Source organism: Vulpes lagopus, chromosome 1, assembly GCF_018345385.1.
Source record: "Vulpes lagopus strain Blue_001 chromosome 1, ASM1834538v1, whole genome shotgun sequence".
In the NCBI taxonomy this organism is placed as follows: domain Eukaryota; kingdom Metazoa; phylum Chordata; class Mammalia; order Carnivora; family Canidae; genus Vulpes; species Vulpes lagopus.
In genome coordinates, this window is record NC_054824.1 from 171281999 (window position 1) to 171300585 (window position 18587).

Here is an 18587-nt window from a genome sequence, read left to right on the forward strand (position 1 = left end):
AACAACACTTCCGAGACTGTGGCTGCAGTACACAGAACTGACCACTCGGGGGCATCATAGAACAGGAAACAAGTATCTCAAGAAAGAGGGAGTGTGATGAATCGTGCAGCTGGCACTAGAGGGCATTGTTTTTCCCATTTTCTTCAAAAGGGTGACTCAGGCAGGAGGCAGAACTGTCCAGATCTTAACAGTTCAGGACGCTAAACAGTCTCCTTTTGAAGACACTCAGGCATGGCCCATGCCAGCAGAGTGGAGGTGGTCAAGACTGGGGTAGCAGGGGGAGACTGGCTCACCAGCACCCCCATCCCCAAAACAGGGACAAGACTGATGGAGCTGGAAAAGGAAGCACAGGCATCAAATGAACCCCCCCGGGCACAGCCAGGACTGAAAACCAGGCTGCAGAGTCACACTAAATCTTCTCCTATGAGTCCTCCTTCCTGGCTTGGCCTGCAAGGGAAGAGCCAGGACAGCAGAGAAACATTTGACCCCACTAAGCCCTGATTTCAGACATCACTGGAGAAGGTGAAAGGATCCTGTTTTCTCTTGGGGCATCCAGTGGCTTTGGCCAAGAGGCAGAGATGTCATGTCTTCATTCCCTTTGAGAAGTGGGCATCACCAGGCACTGAGCGAGGGGATGGGCACCTGCATAGCAACCACACCGCTCCCGCTCACCACTCACCACCCGGCGCATCCCCATAGCCTAATTCTCTAGGGGAAGTGTTTAGAGAACTGCAGGAGGAAAAATGTAGGAAAAGAAAAGTCACTAGAGACCATACATAGAAAGAGACCCTTATTTTCAAATCTCTGGAGGGTAGACCAAAAAATTTCAAGGATATGTGTTGACATTTCCCCAAAGGGCCCATCTTAAATTTCTATGCATTCACCCAAATTGTGTCAATTCCCAGGAGGAGCCCAGTCTCTGGATTCTCAGCAGCTTCCTGTTCTGCTCAGAATTCCAAGGCAGGGTACATGCTATAGGTCCTTACTTGGCTTGTGGTCCTCAAGCTTATTGTTGGCTAGTGACAGCACAGTGTGTGAAATTTCGTGATTTTTGTATTCCATTGGCACTATGCTCTGGTTTCTGTGAGTCTGTGACACTACAACCCTACGAGCCTGAAATGCTTTCTCTTTGAGTATAGAGGTGAGATTCAGCGACACTACAAACTCGGGTGTCCTCAGAGTCAAGATGGTCGGTCATCTAGTAAGTGAACTTACTTGTCTAAGGCAAGGGGGAGTCGTGGGTGCTGCAGTGGCCTCAAGAATTCCAGCCCCTCCTAAGAGCATACAAGTTTAAATGGTATTAAAATACCAGATCAGTCAACAACGCTTTCCTATTTAACTGAACAAACTCTGCCCATGCGCCTTTCTGGCAGTGACATTCCTTATAGACACTAGCATTCAGGCAAACCAAATGATGCCTGCTTTTACCAGCAAGTGGCCGCCTGTGGAATGAGGAGCCCATTCAGCCTGATTGGATCTGCATGGGGTTAGCCGCCTTTCAAAGAGCTCAGAGCAAAACTGGTGCCCACTGGCTTCTTTTTTTTCTTTTAAAGAGCTATTTAGTCATGAAAGACACAGACTGAGAGAGAGAGAGAGAGAGGCAGAGACACAGGCAGAGGGAGAAGCAGGCTCCTCAAAAGGAGGCTGATGCAGGACTCGATCCTGGACCCTGGGATCAATACTTTAGCTGAAGGCAGGCGCCCAACCACTGAGCCACCCAAGTATCCCTTTTTTTCTTTTAGATCTTATCTATTTATTCATGAGAGACGGAGAGAGAGGCAGAGACATAGGCAGAGGGAGAAGTGGGCTCCCTGCAGGGAGCCTGATGTGGGACTTGATCCTAGGACCCTGGGATTACAACCTGAGCCAAAGGAATATGCTCAACCATATGAGTCACCCAGGTGCCCCATCCACTGGCTTTTAAAACCCAATGGGAAAGCTTCAAGGTTGGGATGTGTGTTTCCAAAAGAATTGGCCTGCAGCATTGGGTGTGGCATGAAAGCTGGTAAGGATGTGGTTAGACACTTGAGTTATTGACCCTGCTAGCCCGCAGGGTGGCGGGACACAGGAGTGAACAAGGTGGGGCTTCTAGGGCTGGTTCCTCAAAGCCTGTCACTCCCTGCAGCCCTGAGCTTCAATCAGCAGAACAACTCGTGCAAAGCACCAACAGTCACTCAGCCCTGTGGGCCCTCATGCCCTCTTCTGTAAAGAAGGCAGCTACTCTAGATGATGATAGTAGTAATGGTAATAACAGTAATAATACCAATAATACCAACAATGGCTGATGTGTCCTGTCTCCATACCACGTGTCAAACACCATGTGTTTCCTCATCTCATCGCCGGAGGGGTGCCTGACATTCAAAGCTGACGGCAGCCCTGGCTGCAGCCTGTGCACCAAAGGTGTTAGCAAACAGATGTTCTGCTATGGACAGCAAGTGATGGGCTCCTGAAGGTGAAGAATCAGACACAAGGGGGAAAAAACAACCCAACACTGGACTAAGTACTCTCTGTGCTCATCACAAGTCAGAAGGGTGACTATCCACAATCTAGCAAAGGAGGAAAATGAGGTTGAATCCTGAGTTTCAGAAAGGTTGAGTATTTTTCCCAAGGCGAATAACACATGGTTCGGGGGTGTGAAGGAAGACAGCACCCCCAACAACCTGCAATCTAACCAGCCTGGGTTTTCACAGCCCATGAGGCTCGATGCTCCAGGAGCTGACCCAGTCTAGATCTACAGCTCCTGGTGTCCTGAGCTCCCTAGACTATATAGACTGGTGCTATCAGAGGCAAAGGAAGCATCCAGATCATAATTTACCATACTAACTGTTCCTTGGGCATTCATTCATTCATTCATTCACTGACAAATATTTGCTGAAAGCCTAGATGGCAGGAATTGCTCCCGGAACTGAGGCTATGGAGCGGACACAGCAGTGTGTCACTTCCACTCTTGTTGTGGAGAGGCAGTCAACAGTCACCATGCAGGGTGATGGGACCCAGACTTACAAGACGTCTATTTTAAACTATGTGGTGAAGACTAACCTCTTTGAGGAGGCATCAGTTAAGCTGAGGTCTAGAGGACAAGAATGGACCAACCTTACAAAAATCTGGAGAGAGAACACTGCAGGCTGGGGAACAAGGCAGAAACATAGCAGGCATTGGCCTGGCCTGAAAGTGGGCAGGAGAGTAAGGAACAAGGGAACGAGTTGTCATGATGAGGTCAGGAGCCACCCAAGGCCAGGCGCTACAAGGCTTTACAAGCCAGGGAGAGGGGCTCAGATTCTACTCTGAGTGCAAAAGGAAGTTACATCACAGAACCATGATTTGGTTTACATCTTTTTAAAATGCCCCTGTCTGTTATGTGAACAGCCACATTCCGGATCACAGAAAAACAAAGATATAAGGAGAGAGGCCAATTAGGAGGCCCTGGCAATGGCCCAAGTGACAGTCGCTCGGAAGAGACTGGTAGCACCAGGGACACAGAAGTGTTCAGATTTGGAAAATGTTTGGGAGACACGTTGACAGGGCTTACCAACTAATTGGAAGTGGAAGAAAAGGGAAAGAGAGTAATAAAAGGACAATAGAAGTTTCTGGCTTGAGCAATTGGGTAGATGTGGTACCACCTACTGAGAATGGGGGGGTCTGGGTTGGGTCAGGAGAGAATCAAGACTTTTGCTTTAGCCATGTTAAGTTTTAGATGCTGATTAGACGATAATGTAAAGCTGCCAGCCTCCCCTTTGGCTACAAGAGTCAAAGGTTCTTAGGAAATCTATATTTGGGGATCATCTTCAGGTATGTGGACCTGGTTGAGGTTACCCAGGGAGACCGGGTAGACAGAGTAGAGTCCAGGAATAACCCTGGGGCTCACCAGTATTTTGAGGATCCGCAGCAGCATACGTAATCTAGTAAACATGGTCCAAATTCACAACAGACCTGCAACGTATTATTACTCATTTTCACTCTAAAAATGCAGAGAAGTTTTACAGCCTGGCCAGGTCCCATAGTTTACAAGTAGCATGGCAAGAATCAGCCCTAATTAGGGTCACTTGTCTACCACTGTGTAAAGACCACAAGTGGATACTATTATGGGCAGAAGGCATCAATGAAACAAGGTAGGCACTGAAGTCAGAGGGCCTGGGGCGAATTGAACCCTCACTAGCTATGTGATGCTGGGCAAGGCACATAACCTGATCGAGCCAGTTTTCTGGTGTATAAAATCATGAAGTTTTTTTTTTTTCATTTTTCAAATATTAAGTGTCTCTTGTGTGCTGGACACTGCGCCAAGTGATGGGAAACCCATTGGAAGCAGACAGACTTCTGTGCTCTACAGTCTAGTGGGGGATACGGACATGTAAATAGGCAATTAGAATATAGTGTGATAAGTACTATGATTATGGAAATACTGCTTCCCTCTTTTTAGAGTATGTTGTACCAACCTACGCAGACTTAAGTTACACATAATTTCCTTTCTTCCAAATCCATATGCAATAATAGTCCCATATGAAATGTTTCTACTCTTTATAATAGTACCTATGATTTTCATTAGAATAAATAATACATGCAAAGCACCTAGCACATAGCCAGTGCTCAACAAATGGTAACAGTCATTATTAAGACATGGGTTTTTTGACCTAGCACCACTTTGGACTTTGGGACTCATTTTTCTCCTCCATAAGTTAAGAATAATAATAGCTAGTCCAGGGGTGCCTGGGTGGCTCAGTCAGTGAAGCATCTGACTCTTGATGTTGGCTCAGGTCATGATCTCAGGGTTGTAAGATTGAGCCCCTTGTCGGGCTCCGTGTTGGGTGTGGAGCCTGATTATGATTCTTTCTCTCCCTCTCCCTCAGCCCCCCAACTCCTTTTTTTCTCTTAAAAGAATAATAACAATAGCTAGTCCACAGGGTCCTTGTGAGGGTCAGATGATATAGTATACATGAAAACATTTGATAACCGGGGAGGAATTCTTTTAAAGTATAAGTAAAACATGCTTTCATGCCTTTGTAAAGCTATAAAACTCAGTCCACGAGGAATAGTTAGCATTGCCCAAGAGGTCCTCGTAGCCCTTACACTAGGCCTGAGCAAACCTTTTAATAGGTTCTTTGGAAAACAGAATTCTGCACAAGAAATTCTGCTTCATTTGAATCACCTATCCTCTGTCCCCTTCCTTGAGGTCTTCTTTGCCCTCTCAACTCCTCCCCCTACCACATTTGGTTCACCCAGCCAAAGGCAAAAAAAAAATCTGGAAACCTCCCAGGCTGGTTTCTAGTCGGCTTCGTGCATCACTAGGCTCCTGAGTCAGTGCCAAGAAGGCAGGATTTGTAAAGCTGCTATGTGTGCCATAGGCTGTCAGCTGTGTGGGTGGTGGACAAGGCCTTGCAGGGGGAGGCTGGAGCTGAGGGAGGAGCAGGAAGCGCAGGGCTCCCGACAGAGAAACCTTCCTGACTTCCCATTGTAGCAAACCCATTTCTTGACAAAGGGCTAGGCTGCCCCAGTCTTAGTGTCAGGATGATTCTGTCTATAGAATGTAAGTCAGGAGAAGCCAGAGGCCTGAGACAGAAAGAAGGCTCCATCTCTCCAAGATGCACTAAGTAGACACAGTGTCCTGAGCAGGAGGGCAGAGAATAGACTCCCCACTTCCTCTGCTGACTATTCAACTGGAGGGCCTTGGGCAGTCAACAACCTGCAGAACCACACAGCTAACCAAGGGAACTCAGCTACCTCTTTCCCCAGAAGCTAGTGGACTGGAATGGGTATCAATTCCGCTCAGTGCAAAAAAAAAAAAAAAATTCCCCTCAGTGCATTTACTTCCTCATTCATTCAACTAATACTTATTGTGAGCCAACTACATACAAGACATTGTCTTATACTCTTAAGATTAAATAAAGTCCCTCCTTTCAAGAAGCCTACACTTCAGTGGAGGGAGATAGATTATTATATATGTGATATATATATGTGATATAATATATGTATTACATTATATATATATGTGATATATATAATGTATTTGTGTGTGTCTTTATGTGCGTGTGTGTGTGTGTGTGTGTATAACAACAGGAAGGGCTGTGATAAAAAAAAAAAAAAAGAATAAACAGAGAAAGAGAGTGACAGTGGGGGAATGCTATGCTACCTAGGGTGATCAGAAAGGTTTCTCTGAGCAGAGACCTAGTTGAAGTGAGTGGGAGTCATGCAAGTCTTCTGTGGGGAAAGAACATTCCAGGTGGAGGGAACAGCAAAAGCAAAAGCAAATGGCAAAAATATTCCCTGAGATGGAAATGATCTGAACACATTCAAGGAATGGCACAGAACCAGTGCAGGTGGAGCAGAATGAGTGGGGAAAAGATTAAGGAACATAGCCAAAGATACCTGTGCATGTTTGGGGGTGGGGGAGGTCCAAATGGTAGAAGAAGGGATCATGTAAAGCCTTAAAGACCATGCTAAGGACTTTGTTCTGTGGGACATGGGGAGCCACTAGAGGGTTTGAGTAGAGGACTGATGTGATAAATTTCTGAAGACTCTATGATGGGGAGTCCATGTATACTATCTTTCCAATTCCTTTGTAAATCTTTAAAAAAAAAAAAGGCAAAGAAGAATCCTTAGCTTCAGTGGGGGAAGGAGACTCTAGCAGGGAGGCTAGTTAGTTAAGAGTGGCTACAGTTGGGAATCCCTGGGTGGCTCAGCAGTTTAGCACCTGCCTTTGGCCCAGGGCATGATCCTGGAGTCCTGGGATCGAGTCCCACATCAGGCTCCCTGCATAGAGCCTGCTTCTCTCTCTCTCTCTCTCTCTCTCTCTCTTTCATGAATAAATAAATAATTTAAAAAAAAAGAGTGGCTACAGTAATCATCTTGGACAAGTTACTCAAACTCTTTGTGCCCCAACTGTTAATATGAGGATAATAATAATACTGGTCTCATTCAATTGTGACAAGTATTAAATAAATTAAAGAATTACAAAAAAAAAAAAAAGAATTACACATAGTGCTGGGTAGGGGTGCCTAGATGGCACAGTCGGTTGAGCATCCCATTTTTTTAAGATTTTTTTTTATTTATTCATGAGAGACAGAGAGAGAGAGAGAGAGAGAGGCAGAGACACAGGCAGAGGGAGAAGCAGGCTCTATGCAGGGAGCCTGATGTGGGAGTCGATCCTGGGACTCCAGGACCATGCCCTGGGCCAAAGGCGGGCACTAAACCGCTGAGCCACCCAGGGATCCCCTGAGAATCCAATTCTTGATTTTGACTCAGCTCATGATCTCAGGGTCATGAGATCAAGCCCCACATCAGGTTCCTTGATCAATGCAGAGTCAGCTTAAGATTCTCTCTCCCTCTCCCTCTGCTCGCCTCCCATGCTCACTGTCTCTCTCAAATAAAATAAATCTCTAAGAAAAAAAGAATAGTGTTGGGTATCTAGTAAGTATCATATAAGTGTCTACCATTTAAGTGTCTATTAAAAATAAATATCAAAGGTGACTCAGATGACGGAGATAGTGGCAAAAGTGATAAAACGTGATCTGGCACATTTCAAAGAGAAAGCTGATGGGGATTGGCAAGAATTGGATGTCAGTATGAGAGAAATCAGGATGATGCCAATGCTTCTGGCCCCAGCAACAGAAAGAATGAATGTAGGTTCCATTTACTGAGAAAGAGAAGACCAAAGGAAAAGCGGATTTTGAGGAAAATTGGTATTTTGCTGTTGGACAGATTTTGCTTGAGATACCTATGGATGTGCAAGTAAAGGTGCTGATCAAGCATGTGGCATCTAAAATGCAGGGAAGAGGTCTTGGCCAGATACAAATTTGGGAGTCACCAATCTGCACTGGTTTCTAAAGTCTGGGACTGAGTGAGGTCACCAGGAAGTAAGTGTTGGTGAGAGATGGTAGATGGAGCCTTGGGCCCCCCAATGTTTGGGGATTGGAAAAAGGAAGAGGAAACCAGCAAAAGAAGTGAAAGGAAGATATTTGCTTGACTGGGACAAAGGCCTGATTTCAATCCATTCCAGAGGGAACCAGAGACAGAAAATGTAGACAAAAGGGCTCATCACACTCTACCTCTAGACGTCCACATGGAGCATGATGAGTAGTTGGTTCACAGAAACTGAAGGAAAGGCCTGGAATAGGGATACAGATGCAGTGGATGGTCAATGCAGTGGTTGGAACACCTGAAAGCTTCTTTGACTTCTGTTCTTTTCCCAGTAAAGTAGGAAGGCAGTTGCAGTTATGAGCTCAGAAAAGGCTGGCTGGAGACATTGGGGTTTGAGAATTAAGAGGAAAGTATCTCTAAATTTAGTAATTTCTAAGAGAGTGTGAGGGTGAATGGAAAGGTGAAAAGTAGCAGGATTTCTGAGCAAGACCAAGGGACAACTTGAGGTATGGGGTCACGGATTTATAGCGAGACCAGTAAGCATAGCTGCGAGATTTTCTACATCAATGTTCTACTGCTCAAGTGCAAGGGAAGAATAGGTAGCAAGTGGGATTTAAGCACAGTTGGAGTCCAGTTAGACCAGTATAATGGAACAACGAAGGGGCAAGGATGTTGAGGTGTAAACAAGGATGAGGAAGCATGAAGTAGAGACAAGAGCAGCTTGGGAGGCATCCAGCATTCTTGCCCCTGGCTGATGACTGGCTCTGAGAACTTGGCTGGAGAAAGGGTTGGGAGGGTAGGAGGAGACCTCAAGACTGACATCACCATTTTGCTCTGGAAAGTATTTTTGGTGCTTACAGTGGGATTTAATTTGATAAGATGAGAAGTGAGGACATGACTGAGGAGGGGAGTAGCAAAAAAAAGTAATACGATTGCTGTTTTGTGGATGCCAGTGAGGTTAAAGAATCTTGGGAACTAATTATTAGAGGGAGTGACCTGGACAAAGAGGTGGTGGTCAGAGAGTAGGATGCTTGAAACTGAGATTATGGAGCAGGGCAGTTACAAGGTCTGGGCAGGTCATGGAAGTAAGGTCTCAACTGCAAAGATGGAGGCAAAACCATGAAGGAGAAGAATTTAAGCCTCTAAGATGCCATGGTCTAGGAGAGGTCATTTAAGTGGATATGAAAATCACTAAGACTGATGGCAAGAGGAGAGATGGGAGACAGGCAATAAACCAAGAGCTAAAGTCTTCTGGAATAAAGAGGACTGGCCTAGGAGTCTGCAGACAGCTACAAAAAGAAGAAGTAGCAGGTGCTATTGCATGATGCCATAAGCTCCAAAGCTGTTATTTTAGAACAGGCATGAGGAATAATGGTCCAGAAGCAATAATGAGGAGACACCTACCCCAGCTTCAGGCTCAAGAATGTGAGGAAGTTTGGGAGGGAAGGCAGCTACCATATAAGGCAGCTGCGGATCAAGCCATGTTCCTGGGGGAGATGCAGGTACCAAGGACATGAAGGGAATGTCCGAGAAGGTTAGAAAAAGGTAGAGGATTTTTCTGATGATGGAACATGAGTTCCAGGTTTGGGAGCTATTAGGGTTTGGGAGCTAGCAAGGAGCAGGAAGTGGGTCTGATTAAGGCATGTAGAGCCATATGAGGATGGAGTTTAGATGGTCAAGGAAAAAGGCATGACGTTATTAGCCACGGCGGTCTCCATAAAGGCTGCAGTGATAAGGCTGTGAGCATTAAGAGGCAGGCAGTGGGGCAGCATTGTCTCTATCACCTCTCATTTTCTCTTCACCCATTCCAATTGGGCCCTGGCCCCATCATCCTACTGAACTGTAACCTTTAAGGTCACCTCCATATTGCTGAAATCAGTGATCCCTTCTCCATCCTCATTTTATTTGACCTCTCAACAACCTCTTCTATAGAAGATGACTCCTTCCTTCTGAACAGATACCTCTCTTTACTTCTTTGTCTCTTCACTCTCTGGCTTTCTCTTTTTTAAGATCTTAATTATTTATCTGAGAGAGAGAGAGAGAGAGAGAGAGAGAGAGAGCACCATGAGTGGAGGGAGAGGCAGAGGGAGAAACAACTTTCTGCTGAGCAAGGGAGCCAGACATGGGCTCGATCCCAGGAGATCATGACCTGAGCCAAAGGCAGATGCTTAACCAACTGAGCCACCCAGGTACCCCACACTATGGCTTTCTTCCTACCTCCCTGGTATCTCCTCCTTAATTCCTCCACAACCACACTCAGGAAAGCTGACAACCCCTCCCCCCCCACCCAGCCACTGATGTATCTGCTCTGTTTCACCTCCTCGTGGACCTTCCTAGGTGAAAGCATAGTCTCCCAATCATCCCCACCATGACTCCTAGTAGGTGGCTGCTACTAGACTTTTATACCTCCCAACTAGCAAAAGTTTAACTTAGAGAAAGATAAAGAGTTACTTATGCATTGCTTGTCATGGTGAAGCTAGTTTTTCAGTGAGTGTTGTAGGAATTCTTGAGTTAGGCCATATGACAGGCACTGAGTGACACGAAAAATGTGTAAGATAGTCTCTGGCCTGGAGTTGTTCAGAATCCTCTCAGGAAAACAAGATGGAGGTGCAGAGAAATACAGTACTTCTGAATACAAAGAAATACTATCGGAGCCACGTGATATTCAAATGGCCACCTCCTCATTTTTTGAAGCCATGAGGTGACTTATTCAACATCATACCACTAATTAGATTCAACATCATACCACTATTTAGATCACCCTGGGAATTAGACCCAAATGTCTCAACCTCCAAGCCAGTGCTCTTGTCATGGCATCTCAATTGGTGGTTGAGATAGACTTTAAGTACTGTGAGAACTGGAAAGAAAGGCACTGTGCCACTGTGAATAGAAGCATGGATTCTAGAACCAGACTGCCAGAGTCCAAATCATCAAATCACAGTAACGACATAGTTATTATTGGAATGACTTTGGGAAAGTCACCTATCTTCTCCGTGCCTCACTGGTTAAATCTGGATAATAACTGTATCTACCTCAGAACTTATGTTAAGGATTAACATAAGTTAATATGGGTGCTTAGGATGTTGCCTGGCTCTTAGAGCTATGGAGGGTTTTAAAGACTAACAGTACTTGGACGCGAACAACAGGAGAGAAGGTTGATTGCCAGATGCCTGACTCCTCTCTGAATCCCAGGAGCCTGGCACACATCAGGGCCCGCTGAATGAATGAATGAATGGATGACGAACCAGTAAACATTGTGACATCCATAGGAAAAGAGCTCCAGAGATCAGCTAATCCCCCCCGCTTTGCACCACCCAGAATGTCTAATGAGGCCAGAGAGGTAAACTCTACCATAACCACTGCCATCAAATAAAACATCTATTATTAGTCTTTTTGCACTTAATGACATCCAACAACTCAACAATCTAAAGACCTACAGAGCACAAGACATGCAAACATGCAGAACATACACTGACATCCAAAAATATGAAACACAGCCCCTAGGTGGGGTATACACGTGGAGCGCCAAATGAGAATCAGATGCAATATGCTCTTCCTTTAATGTAGGACACTGGAATAAGGCCCAACTTCTCAACAGGCGTGAACTGGGTTAAAGTCAATCTAAGACAGATTGCTCTACCCCAAAGGATCAGACATAAAGCTGTGGGGGCCATGAGCTCTTCCACCACTGAAGACTTGCCCCCAAAATGTAATCATTACCCCAAGGAGGACATTAGAAAGCCTACGTTTAGCTACAATTGCAGAATTAAGATGAGGCTGATGATTCGTGCTTTGGTGGCTTGTCCACGGTTTTACCGAACCCCTCTTTCCAGGAGGCTCAGAGTGTGGAACAGACCACCGCGCCTTCCCCAGGCCTTAGTCAACCTCGGATGCTTTGGAGGGGAAGGCGGGCTGCGGCCTTGGACGGAGGCAGGCCTCGGGGAGGTGGGACGCAGCCTACAGCTGGTGGGCGAGGTCCCGGCTCACCCCAGGGGCCTCGTTCGAGGGGTCAAACGCCTCTTGAGCGGCAGCAGCGACGGAGGCACCGACCCGGGCCCACCCGCCTGCCCGGGGCGCCCCGGCCGCAGCCCCGTACTCACTCCCACTCCTTGCGCCGCGCCTGCGGGGTGCTCTGCATCTTGTGCGCCTCGTGGGCCTTGATGATGTCGCGCTGCTCGATGAGGCCCCCGCGCCGCCGCTTCATCACCTCGGGGCTCACCGGGAGGAGGGGGCCGGCGCCCGCGTCCAGGGCCGCCCCGCCCTCCCAGCCCGCGCCCTCGCCCTCCTGCACCGGGAAGAAGCTGTCGAGGCCGAGGCCGGCGGCGGCGCGCGGGGAGGCCGGCAGCACGCCCACCTCGTCCGAGGCGTCGGCCTCGAGCAGGGAGCACTGCTGGGGCCTCCATGCCTCCTCCTCTGGCAGGGCCAGGACGTGGCGGCGGCGGCCCGCGGCCCAGGGCTCAGGGCTCCCGGCCGCGGCGGGGCAGGGGGCGGGCTCGGGCAGCCTGCGGCCTGGGCTCGGTCCACGCATCTCGGGCACCATCCCAGGACATTGCTCTGCGCGGGGTGGGGGAGGGGAGCACGAGAGAAAGAGAGAAAAGCGAGAGGTTAATGACGTCAAAGCTTGGGGCTGCCCCACAGCTGCGTCCCAGGTCCCAGGTCCCAGGTCCCAGGTCCCAGGTCCCAGGTCCGGCCCAGAAACTGGCTCACAGCAGACACCCCGCAAATGATCCCTGAGCTCAGGAGCATCCGCTGTGGACCAGGCTGAGCGCCAAGTGCTGAGTATCCAAAGCTAAGTAAAATGGACTTGATTTTTGCCCCATGAACTTCACAGTCCGGTGCAGAAGACAGAGGTTAAACAAATGATTAGATGCAACGTCATGAATGGCTCCCGCTACCGCTACAAGGAGAGGAGAACTCCAAAGGCTATTGTTCTGGGCCCCAGCCGCAGACACCTTGGCTGGCTGTTCTCTCCCAGTTCTCTCCCATTCGGGTGAAAGAATCTTTCTTACCCATTCCTCAGCGTCCTGACTCCTCTGGAGAAATGCCACCCACCACCTGCTGCCCTGATTCTCGCACTCTCTCCCCAGGACCAGCCACAGGCTGCCTATCTTTGAGAACTGGGACCCCTGTATAGGCCCCTGCCTCCTTTCCTAATGCGTGCATCCAGCGCAGGATCTGGGAAACAAGTGTGGAATCAGGTGCCTCTGCTAGCGTCCTTGAGCCTCATTTCCCTTTCCATGCCAAGGAGGATGTGGCCAGATTTCCCCGTGAAAGACACACTCATTCAGTCAATACTGAGAGCTTACCATGTGCCAGGCACTGTGCCAGGCACGGGGTACACTGCAATGAGCTGGATTCAGTCCACATCCTCCTCATGGGAGAAACAGGAAAAACATCAGTTCTGACCATGCAACACGATAGGCTGTGATTGAGGTAGGCCCCATTGCTGTGTGAGCTTACAGTAGGGGCACCAAAGCCCATCTGGGGGCTGGAAGGGCTTTGTGGAGGAGATGAGTATTATGCTGCATTTATTTAAGCAGTGCTTGCCAGGTGAGGAAAGGGAGCAGATTATGGACAAAAGGAAGAGCATGTGCAGAGAGGATTTGGGGGACTAAAGAATCCAAAACAGTTCCCATGGCAAGTCTGAGGTCTGGGGGACAGACTGTCCAATGTGAGAGGGCCCAAACCTACCACCCTTTTGAGATATCTGCTCACTGTCTCTCTTCCAGCCAAGACTCCAACACCTGAATCCCTGGCCTCCTCCCCACCCACGTTCCAAACCACACCCCTAGTGACCACAAGTGGCACACACATGCCCCCTTGGCACTGAGCAGTGTCACATGCTCAGAGAAACCCTTGCATCCAGATCACTCAATCGGTGCTTCATGAGCACCCACTATGCACTGGGGTCTGTGCCAGGTGCCCAGGGGAGGCATCTTCCCAGAATGCTACCCTCCAGATGCCACCACTGGCCCCCCTGGTCTGAACTGAAAGTCATTACAGCAAAGAATACTCAAATGGGTAGGAATCTTAATGGTATAGCCATGACATTTCATAGGTGAGGAAGCTGAGGTACAGAGATGTAGACAGTTGCCCAGGGCCACACCATCACTCAAAGTCAGAGCTGGGAGACAGCTCAGGTTTCAAATCCTGGCTTATGATTTTTTCCATTATACTGACCACACTATCACTATCACATGAAGCAGAATAATAGATGCCTCTCCCAGCCCCCTCCACATCACACCAAGATAGCAGATGGACAAGAAAAAGCCAGAATGATCTTTCTGGGTATGTAACAAAGCCCCATGTGAACACTGAATAGATCGTGACTTCCCTGGAAAACAGGTCATTCAAAATCCTCCTCATTTGTCCCCTCCTGTATTTCTAGCACCTGGCCTGGTCTTCCCAGCCCTACCCACACCACACCCCAAAGCGTCAGTGATGCTGGGCTGGAGGCTCTGGGGACACACTGGTCAGTGCTAGGTATGCAGCCACCAAGCCTGGGTCAAAGGAGCAGAGGAAGGAAGTTAAAGGTCCAGGATAAGCTTGGTAGGGAGGAGAAATGAAGGGAAAAATACATTTCCAAATCTGCAAACAGTTGGGTGGGTCCCTAGAAAGAGTGATTCATGTTCTTCACGTTGTCATTCTGTCTCAACTCTGCTTGATGGATTTTAAATTTATCCTTCATTCCTACGATGTTTAAATGTCTCTCCCTCACCACACACATGCACGCACCCGTCCCCGGGGTGCTCCCACTCCCTCCACAGGCTTCAGCACTACCAGAAACTCAAGCACGCTCGGGTTCTCCCAGCCGCAGCCTCCTTTCCCTCGTGCTCCTCCATGGCCGAGGCTCCCGGGCCACTGTCCCGGCTCTCACCGGGCCACCAGGACCTGGCTCCTGGCCTCTGCTTGCTGGCCCAGCCAGCTCTCGCTCTCCTCCCTGGATTTCCCCTTCCCAGACACTTTGCCAATCTGAATCACATCTTTGCCAAAATTACAGCACAATAATATGCACTGCAGAGCTCTGCTTCAACAGAATCAATTTTACGAATATCAAAACATGAAATTATCTCATCTTTCCTTTAAGAATTCCTGTTAAACAACCCTTCTATTATTGATATAAATGTTCATCAGGGGAATCTGTCGCCCCCACTGCCTGCCAAGCCGGCCAGTCCCCAGGTCTGGCTATCATCAAACTGAGACAACATCTTCTATCTTAAGCAATTTAGACGAAACAGAGTCTACATATTCCAAGGAAGGACACTTGAATCTACTCTATACTTAGCCTTCCTCCTTCCCAGCCCCCAAATTCTGGCATTCCTTGAAGTCCTTGATATCAGGGATTTTGGCTTATCTTTCTATATCCAGCACTCAGTCTTGAGGTCAACACATAGTAGGCTGTTGTGGTGGTCATTAGTAGGGTTTGCCAAATAGTCTGGTCATCCCCCACCCTGGGCACATAGTAGGATGCACTTCGTGGCCTCCTGTGGTCCAGTGGGGTCATGTGAACATTTCGGCCAATGAGTTGTGAGTAGACTGCTATGTGTCCCTTTGAAGCTAAGCATTTAAATGCAGTGTGAGATCTCTAGATCTAGAGGAGCTGGCAAGTCCTTCTGTAAAAAAAACAGATAATATTTCAGATGTTGTAGGCCATGTGATTTTTTGTTGCAAGTACTCAAATTCTGTTGTTATAACATGAAAACACTCAGACAATATGCAAATAAATGTGTGTGACTGTGTTCTGGTAAAACTTTATAAACTTGTGTGAACCTTTTTTTTTTTAATTGGAGTTCAATTTGCCAACATATAGCATAACACCCAGTGCTCATCCCATCAAGTGCCCCCCTCAGTGCCCGTCACCCAGTCACCCCCACCCCTGCCCACCTCCCTTTCCACGACCCCTTATTCATTTCCCAGAGTTAGGAGTCTCTCATGTTCTGTCTCCCTCTCTGATATTTCTCACTCATTTTCTCTCCTTTCCCCTTTATTCCCTTTCACTATTTTTTATATTCCCCAAATGAATGAGACCATATAATGTTTGTCCTGCTCTGATTGACTTATTTCACTGTGTGAACTTTGCTTTTTTAAATGCATCTCTCAGACTCCATCATTATTACTCAGTCTATGTCCATGGGTCAGGTTCTGCAGCAGTAGGCCAAAAGAGGAAATGGAAACCCATAAAATAGAATCAAGGGTGGACATACCAAATTAGAAGCTTCTTAAAGAAATCAAGAAATAAAATAACAAAATAAAATAAAATAAAATAAAATAAGAAGCTTCCTGAGGGCCAAGTTGCTATCCTATGGCCCTCATCCCTAGTCCCTAATTGAAGGAAAACAGGCCTTGTGGCTCTGAGATACTGACCCAAAAATTAGCTAATGAAATCTCCAAGGGCACCTGTCTTTTTCCTCTAACCCTTACTTTCTACCAACCTCTCTTCTTATTCTTTATTGCTATATTTGGCTAATGGGCAGGGGATGGGATTTTTTAATTACAGGTGTCCTGAGGAGGGAAAATTACTTATTTGAAACCCAGCAGCCCCATTAAGAACTCTTTCCTTGTTTGCCAGTCCACATGGAGCAGCAGGGTAAGGAAATCTTTACTCCTCTTACCCTCCCAGAGTTGGAACTGAGATCTGCTTCCACAGGAATATTTTGTCATTTGTGCAATCCTTCTCTTTTTACCCTATCAAGAGTGTTAGGTTTTATTCTATTTTTGATTGCTTAAGAAATAATGGCCCATGCATCCTGTTGGCTTGTCTGTACCTCTTGGGCCCAGGAGGGGAGTCCACTGTACCAAGGACATGTATCCTCTCATTGGATTCCTGCCCTTCTGACTCCCACCCCTTCACTGCTCATTTTCTCATTCCTCCAGATTATGTGCATCCTTCAGTCACCTTCTGAAAAGTAGATATACCAGGAAGTCAACAAAGCTTATGCTCTTGTGAGTGTACCATCTTTATATCTTGAAAGTCTTGAGTTCAGCAAGGAAGAGGAAGTCTCCATTGTATACATCGCCAAGTAGCATGGGCTGGGAGATAGGTGGTGAGTGGTGGCCCTGAAGCTCTCCTGGCTCTGCTCCCTCTGCCTGCCCTGCACAAGAAGAGAGCAGAAGGGTTCCCATCCCCAAATGCTGGAAATGAAAAATCACAAAAAGGAAACTTTTTAAAATATGATACTACACAACTTAGATGCCATGCTGAGTCCTCCTCTAAAAAGGATTCTCTAGAGAAGAGGACTCATAAAGTTCATAGGTTTTCTGTCCAGCAAAGGGGAAGGCAGAGAATGACCCTATTCAGAATCCTCACCTACCTGTTCAGAGAGGAGACATTCCTGGCACAGAAATATTTATCCAGGGATTTTTCTTTTCTGAGTTAGCTCACTAGCCAACCACAAGGGAGGAACAAAATTATTTTTATTTGCTGTGACCTCCTAAGGCTGTGGTTCTCAAGCTTTATTGTACATCGGAATCATCTACACTGCTGGTTTTCTAAAATGCAGATTCCTGGGACCTCCCTCCAGAGATTCTCATATGATAGATCTTGGGTGCACTCAGGAATCTGTAGTTTTAACAAGCATCTCCTCCCCCAATCATGTCTTAAGAAACACTGTCCTAAAAGCACCATATAGTTACAAGAAGTTGTGCTAAGTTGGTAAGTGGTGTCATCCTGGATGAAATGCGATCATAAAGACCCTTAGGACAGTGTCCCTCTCACCCATCCTCAGTCTGTATCTACATACCCAGAGGAGTTCCTTGACCCACCCCCACTCCTTGCAAAACTCTATCCTCCCCTAGACTGGCATCAGTTTTTGCCCATCCCACATTCTTCTCCATATGTCTATGTTGTTATGGTGACTGTTCAAGGATGGGCTAATGTCCAACTGCAATTTGACAGGCTGGTGCATTTTGAATGTAAACCAAGACCCAAGGAAAACACTCTGCTTCAAATATGGAGTAATCACCAAGTCCACCAGAGTCCCTGTGGAGGAGTCAAAAGATCCCATGATCTGGTGTCAGAATCTCTGGGTTTGGTTCTTCCACTTGTTAGTCAAGTAACCTTTGGCAATACGCTTCTCTTCTCTGGGTCAATTTCCTCACCTGAACAATAAGGATAAAAATACAACCTGCCCTATAGAAATCTGTGGTGGGAATCAAATAGGAGAGCATCTGGGAAAGAACCTGCAGACTGTTAAGTCATATAAATATGGGGGAAAAAAGAGAAGAGATTAAAGCCTGCATGCTGGAGCCAGGCTGCCTGGGTATGAATCTAAGCTTCCCTCTCACCAACTGAATCTGTGAGCAAATCATATAGCCTTCCATTATTCATCTGTAGAAGGGTCATTAAGAGTAGATACTTCATAAGGCTGTTGTGAGAAGTGAATATAGAAGCATAAAACAGTATGTGATAAAAATGCCCAATAAATATTAGCTGTCATTATGTAAAATGTCTTATTTTTTAACTAAATAATGCTAGTAACCAACCTCAAAATACCTGGGGCTTAAGAAAGTCAAGGTTTCTTTCTTTGTCATATCTCCATATAATAATACAAACTGGCCTGGAATATGGGAAAGATGGGCTCTGCTCCACTCAGGGACCTAGGTTTATCTCATTCAAGTGGCTCTGTTATCCCCTAAGGATGGCAAATTTCTTCCTTTCAGGCCAGATAGTAAATATTTCAGACTTTGTAGGCCATGAGGTCTCAGTGGCAACTATTCAGCCCTGTCCTTGTAGTATA

At 47.0% G+C, this 18587-nt stretch overlaps 1 protein-coding gene across 2 annotated transcripts in view; it reads right to left on the reverse strand.

Moving 5' to 3' along the window:
* Positions 1-12018, reverse strand: part of CACNA1E (calcium voltage-gated channel subunit alpha1 E) — a 382345-nt gene extending 370327 nt beyond the window's left edge. For both annotated transcript variants that reach the window (XM_041773141.1, XM_041773134.1), the window contains exon 1: positions 11952-12018. In XM_041773141.1, the coding sequence (XP_041629075.1) occupies positions 11952-11989 (38 nt within the window). In that variant the 5' untranslated portion in view covers positions 11990-12018. The remainder of the gene's footprint in view (positions 1-11951) is intronic.
* Between the last annotated feature and the right edge of the window lie 6569 nt (positions 12019-18587).